General features: G+C 44.7%; 1 protein-coding gene across 1 annotated transcript; it reads left to right on the plus strand.

Moving 5' to 3' along the window:
• Nucleotides 1–4,607: 4,607 nt before the first annotated feature.
• LOC147892103 (DGCR14-like protein) lies at nt 4,608–6,668 on the plus strand. The gene has a single exon (XM_087388839.1). The coding sequence runs from the start codon at nt 4,677–4,679 to the stop codon at nt 6,255–6,257; it is 1,581 nt and encodes a 526-aa protein (XP_087244965.1). The 5' UTR covers nt 4,608–4,676; the 3' UTR covers nt 6,258–6,668.
• The last annotated feature ends 557 nt before the right edge of the window (nt 6,669–7,225 follow it).

Consider the following 7,225-nt stretch of genomic DNA (forward strand, 5'->3'; position numbering starts at 1 on the left):
TATCTTTTGATCCAAAGGGAATTTTACAGCACTCCAAAAAGCAAAATTGCTTGCTACTTGTGCTCTAAGCACCAGTCACCTCAAATTTCATATACATAGGTTAGCATCATGCAATCCTCATCATCAAAACCACCTCTTGATTCTTTCCAGTGCACCCAGCACATAAAATGATTCAAGATAAATTTCTTTTGCTGCATTTGATGCTTTGATGCATAGTCTAGATATAGACTAGCTTAGCCATAGAGGAGATCCAACTCCATAAAGCCAAGTAAGCCATTGCCACATTACCCGATTAGTTCCCACCAGCGTCAGTCCCATCGGATCTATCATCAGTATACACATTCATACACTGACACCAATTTAGTTCTCTTGGCATTCGATAGTTCATCACGATTGGTGACACTTGGCAAAGTTATCCCTCTCTCAGATTTAGGATTGTTACACATTTTCACAAACACATGCCACCCATGTACAATCACATTTGTTGACTATTTTTGGCATTGGTTCCTACACACATACATCAGTCTTGTACAACCTCTTGGCTACACCTGACACTCAGTTGTCACCATCATGTTGCAAGCTTAATCCTTGGCACACAGTTGCTCTCACATGACTTGGTTTTGATCGCCTAGCGTAAGCCCCCCAGTGGCAGCTCTCACATAGTGTTCTCATGGGTAGACACTCTCATCGCTACACGGGTAAGCCTCTTGCACACAGTACTACACCGCCTCCAACATGGAGTTATTCTCATGACACAGTTGATGATACACCAGTCATGACTCTGGATGATATCAATGAGTGGAAAGAGAACCTTCTTCGACCATTTATTGCCACAGGGTATGTACCAGTCCATGATGCAAACTCGGGCCTCATTGACCTTGACAGATCAGATGTAGATGCTTCGAATGTTAGCATGGATCAGCCCACAGTTTTTTAACATGCACATTCCTCGGTAAGCCCTCAGCATGAGGCCCACTTCTTGGTAAGCCCTTATAGCATGAGGCACATTTAGCAGTAAACCCTCAGCATGAGGAATATTTGACGGTAAGTCCTCAGTACTAGGTAGTCTCATCTATATCAGCATAAACTAATACTAGTGATGTACAACCATCACTCTCATGCATGGATCCGACTCCATCTTTTGCCATAGGTGCAGATACTCAACAGGAGTTCAGTGATCATGCAGATTTATAGTAGATAAGTCCTCATCAGTACGAGGCACTCACATCTCTAGCTACATGCGAAGATTTATGCCATAGCGCATTCAGCTCTTCAAGTGATTTTATCGCATCCATCACTGAAGCTTTCACCTTTGACACAAAGTATATCTTGGGCTCGATTCCCTTCAACAATTCAGATCGACATATTAGTCCACAAGACATTCCAACATCGGCTCGGTCATGCCGCAATCAACAGATCAATCCTCACTGTACTGTTGAAGTACTAACATTCCATGCTTCTTCGAAAAATGACGGAACTGTGTTGTACAATGTGCAAACGTTTGCTGTACAAGAGGAAAGCAGAATGGCAAACTGGAAAACCACACACTACTACAAGATATTGTAGTAGAAGTATCATGATGAGAAGGGCTAAGCAGCAACATTCCGTAAAGGAATAAATCGTGCGACCGCACCATGCATGTTAACTAGAAATCTACCTTCAATATTCATGTTGAAGAGTTCAGACTTTAGATACTGCGTGTCGTCCTCAAGCATTTCAATGAATGGATGTGACAAATCTCCTCCCTGGGGACTGCCACGTGTTGTGAAATCAGCCAACCTTATCCTTCTTTGACCCCAAACGCCTTCAGCCTCATCAGTGGATCATTAAATGGCTGAGATGGTGAGGTGACTGCGACGTGGAGATGGAGGGAAGTCCGAGAGCCGAATAGATGTAGATTCAGCTAGCGGGTTCTTCTTAGAGGTCAGTACCTATTTTATTATGCGTGTCTGAGGTGAAAAGGATTTACCTCAGGGAGTGTTAGTTTTCGTAATGAAATTTTGAAAACTCATTTAGAGTTTTTGTTTGTTTGTACCACATCAGTAGAGCCCGCTTGGTGAAAATAAGTTATCTTGTTCTTGTTCTGGCATCTATCGATAGTATTTCAAGGGTGGACCTCGACAAATGTTCCCCCACCTCGACCCATCTTAGGATTGCAAGAAGTTGGGAAAAATATCAGATCAGAGACGTTTTGCGATTCCATTCATACTAGCCTTTCAACAAGACACAGCTTCAACAAATCATAAGCAGATAAGAAAGAGAGAAGAGCCACCATGGCGCTGATATCATGGAGCATACATGCAGAAAACAATCGAAAACATCCTAATGCAATACAATTTGCCAGCCTTCGTACTGAGACAAAAACAGAAACATAGAACAAAATAAAGACACAAATGAAGCGCACAATCACCCCCCATAGATTCGACCATTTCCATTTCGCAGACATTGCTCATCTCGACCCCCTTCCAAGCGTAGATACTTCCAATCGACACATGATCTCAACACGCTATCATTGAAACCCCCACACACCAATCCACTCTAGACCTACACTCTTATATAGACAGACAAACACAAACGAAAACTAGAAAAAGCATCTACTATGCTCAGTTCTACAACCATGTCGATGCCAAAAACTGCCAAACACCACATAGTACGTGACACCACACAATGTCTCTAGAAGGCCCTTTTGATTTCCCCATACAAACTGACATGCAACTTTAGAAAGTTGCATGTTTGGGATTGTTCAGGATACACAACAGAAGAGCAACAACAAACGAAAATAGCAGACTAGAGCGGCTCTCTTGCAAACAATTGCGTGCAGGATCGCATAACAGAGACACAAGAGGGATCTAGAGGCGAGGAGGAGGCGAGGAGGAGGCGACAAGGAGAGATGTCCACATGTGATAAGAATGCTCCAAAGGTCCCTAAATACTAACCCTAAACTACTTTCTAATCCTAAACTTCCCCTAACCCTAAACGTTACTTAGGTCTTCGCTACCGGACTCAAACCTGCCTACCCACAAACTAACCTAAGCATTAACCCTAGTCAACCACTAACCTGGTCAACACGACGAAATACTCTCACAAATCTACTTTCTCCACCCACCTCCCAAAAATCCACTACTCCCCTTTGCAAAAATCCACTACTCCCCTTTGCAGGACCAAAATGAAAAAGAATTTAAAACAAGTTGAACCACATTCAAGTGGCCTGCCATGAAGGGATTCACAATAGGAAACAGGAAAAGAAGGGGAAAGGGATTCACAATAGGAAAGAGGAAAAGAAGGAGAAAAAGTTAGAATGACATTAAGGGTCAGTGCACGCGAGGCCACTTATGCGAAGTTGGTGGCTCATTTTCCAGGTTTGCACAGTTTATGAGGCAGAAGTGAAGGGCCTTTGGTGTCAAGAATGGCACCTCCATTTTGGAGGTTGCAAAACTCAGCACCAGAGTGCCATTTTTCTGGAAGCCAATCTGAATCTGGCATGTGGCACTGTTGTTGGGGTGAGCTGCCTTTAATGCTTCAGATCTTGATGGGCAAGCCAATCAAAGTGGCACAGCTCTCTACAAATATTCAAAGATGTCCTGCAATCCTCCATGAAATACGTGAAGTGCCCTGAGTATTTTGGCGTGTGAATGAAACGACTCTCTTGAACAACTACGCATTCTTTTGCGCGTGTGCACTAAGCGTAAGTGGCCAAGAAAAGGGGGACCAAAATAGAAACAAGAGAGAAAGGGGGAAGAAAAAGTGGAGCCTCAAAAAGCTAGAAATATTTAAACAAAGAATTTAAACAAGGTGAATGATATTTAATCATTCATAAGGCCTGCAAAAGCGAAAAAGAATACATTGGAGATGATGTGTCGGTAGACTCCAAGAGATAAAGGAAGGAGAGAGAGAGAGAGAGAGAGAGAAAGAGAGAGAGAGAGAGAGAGAGAGAGAGAGAGAGAGAGAGAGAGAGAGAGGACGGAAAAAGGTGGAGGATTTTAAGGGAAAGAAACAGAAAATGGGGAGTTGGACCAATCATAAAATCTAAGACTTTCACAAAAAGAAAATTCTGAATTTTAGCTTCTTTGAGAAGAACCTCCACTTAGAGGACTTCCCAACGCATGCTCACCAGGGAAGTCTCACAGCCCCATAGAGGGCTAGGGCTGGGTGAGAATGCTAGGTTGGAATTGCAGCTCTCGCTCAGCATCCTGAAATTTCAGGACTCTCGCTCAGCCTTGCAATGCCCAAAGCTTCTCATTGGCCCAAAAACTCCACTGGCTATTGGATTGGCCGTGACAGCCTGGAATAGCAATAAGCTACATTAAAGACACCTTCAAGAAGACAATGGGCCTTCAGGGGGCTATGTTTTTGCAAATGCTGGCTGGGTAGGAGCCTGCTGAGATTGAAGTGCCAGAGGCAACCCGGGGAGGTCCTTGTATGAGACCTACCCAAAGGGCAGGCCAAAAACATATGATTTCATTACTAAGAGGGGTCACGGAAGACCTTCGTTAAGAAGGCAAGTAAGGGGTCAAAAGCGTGTGGTCGGTCAATGGTAATTTTCATCTTCTTCTTCTTAATTATTAAAAGTCGTGATTATATCTTCGTGTTCTTTTCTTCTTCTTCTTCTTCTTCTGTGTTCCTGAGAGAGTTTTTCAAACCCTAGCTTCTGCTTCTTCCACAGAGCTTCCTTCACCATGTTGGCTTCGCCAGGCCATTCCCCCCGCCATCTCCTCTTCACTCCCTCCTCTCCTTCCTCCCTCTCCAGCCTCGATTACCATGGCTCCTCCCTCATGGGTCCTCCCCCCCCTAAACGTCCCCGCCGCTCCTCCCAGTCTGTCCTCGATGAAGATCGCTACGTCGCCGCCATCGAGAAAATCATCGAACGTGACTTCTTCCCCGACATTCCCAAGCTTCACAATCGCCTCGAATGGCTCGAGGCCATCCGCAGTGGCGACCCCGTCGTTATCCGGGACGCTCAGCTCAATATCATACGGCGGAGGAAGGAGAAAGAAGAAGCGATGGGAACCCCTTTGTCCGTGGCTGACTCCTCTTTCGAAACTCCAGCCTCGTTGGTAGGTGCGTCCCCTGCGTCATCCCTGAGGACACCTCTGCGTTCGTTTTTGGGCCAGGAGGTTCCCTTGTCCGACGCAGACGGCGCCGAGGTAGATACATCGCTTTCTTTGGATAATTTTCTACAGAAATACACCAGTGAAGATAATGCAAGCTTTTCAAAGATTTTAGATAAGGTGAATAAGAAAAGGCGTGAAAAATTTAGATATCTCACCGACAAGGAGGAACCCTCGCCTCAACTAAGAATAGCAGACAGGGAAGAGATTCCTACCGATGGCTATGGGACTTCAGGTCAACCAGTAAGCTCTCTCGAGGGTTGGAATTACGTTGCCAAGAATCTCTTGATGTATGACTCAGCAGAAAGAGAAGATGCACCTCTTACAGTGACCGAGAAAGAAGAAAGGCTGAAGAGCCTTAGCAAGCAGATCAATGTTCGGAGCACTCGTTTCCATGGTAAGATGTTTGACTCAAAACTTAGGGAGGAGGAGACAGTAGCTACTTTGTATCCCCCTGTGCCAGGAACAACTCCATCGTCATCATGGCCCCTCTCAGATCCAGAGAGGCTAAAAAAGAAGTACGATCTAGAAGATCTCAGGAAAACTCCACAAGCCTTTGGAGAGAAGGAGAACAATAAAAACCTAGTCAAAGTTGGAACTTCAGGTTACAGCTATGTGGCCACCCCTTCCCCGGCTCCAGGGGTTGATGAGTCGCCCTTTATCACATGGGGTGAAATCGAAGGTACACCGTTAAGACTTGAAACAGAGGATACACCTGTTGGTATTGGAGGCAGTGGAGATGGGCCTCATTTTAAAATTCCAGCCCCCCCTTCCAGGGACGCGCGGGCTCATAGTCTTTCAAGGGATGCAGCACGCAACCTTAGGGAAAAGTCAAAGCTCTATCAAGCTGGATCTTCGCCTTCTCCAGCAAGAGGATCAGCAAGCCCTGCTATGAAAAGCCTTTCAGCTGCTGCTCAGAACTTTGTGAGGAAGGCAATGGCAAAATCTTCTGCGTCAGTGGATGCAAGGTTGAGGGCCAGTTATAGAGCAAGTACAACTCCAGGCACTCCTAGAATGGCAAGGAACGCAGCTCGATTCAGAGAAGGTAGTATTGCTTCGAGAGAAGGCAGTGTACCATTTCAATCTCCCCTTATAAGGGAGGGCAGCGTTCCTGTAAGGTCTCCTTCAGCATCTCCTGCGGGGGATTAGCATGGATATCAATAGGAGAACTTTCTTTGTGGACACAGGTGTAAAAGGCAAACCTAGAACCACAAGGAATGCAGTTTGATTCAGAGAAGGGAGCATTGAATTGACGGAAAGGGGGTGCCCACTTTAATCTCCTCTAATTAGGCGGGGAGCGTGCCTGTAAGGTCACCTTCAGCAGCTCCTGCTGTAAATGAGCCTTGATATCAATGGGAGCACTTTGTGTAATATTTTTTTGTGGACACAGGTGGAAATGAGATGCAAGTTGGCATCCCTATTTCATGTTGTTTGATATGCTCCTAAGAAACGATGCTTGAAACTCTGCTACTGTTGATCATTGAGGGTGTGTTTGTCACAGTGCATTCACCTGCCTGAATTGCTGAAGAATATTTGGAACAAAGTTGCATGAAACGGACCCATCGTGAGTTTTTACCTTTTTTAGGTGACATCCTTAGAAATGAAATGTTACTCTTCTAATTTTTCCCCCAGAAAAGGTTCTCTCTTAAATTACCAATTGCTTGGAAAACGAAATCACTGATGTTCAGAGGGAGTTTAGGGATTGATTTTCAGAGCTAATCGTTTTTTTATTTTTTGGGACAAAAACTTTCTATAATATTCCACCAATTGAACACTCCTTTGTGAGGTGCTCTTGGGTTCCTTGATTTGGTAATGGTGTTGTTAGTCCCTAGTCACAGTTATCCTTGTGTATGAACTCATGCTTGATGTTGCTTGGCGTGCCATTTATATGGGTGTATATCTCCAAGTAGCCCAGGGCTGTAAAGCTGCATGCAACAGAGCTGGAAAGACAGTAAAGACAGAGAAAGCCACGTTAATTGTTTTTAAAGCTCCTGTTCTCTTGTTTAAATTAAGTAGTGATTGGAGGTGCCACATTATTGGTGAGGATCATCATTGGCAACCCTTACTTTGGCTCGAAATTGTGTTGCAATTGTGCTCATCAAACACATCACGTGCAC

This window comes from Dipteris shenzhenensis, chromosome 17, assembly GCF_047967505.1.
Source record: "Dipteris shenzhenensis isolate YYH24624 ecotype China chromosome 17, Dip_SZ_1.0, whole genome shotgun sequence".
In the NCBI taxonomy this organism is placed as follows: domain Eukaryota; kingdom Viridiplantae; phylum Streptophyta; class Polypodiopsida; order Gleicheniales; family Dipteridaceae; genus Dipteris; species Dipteris shenzhenensis.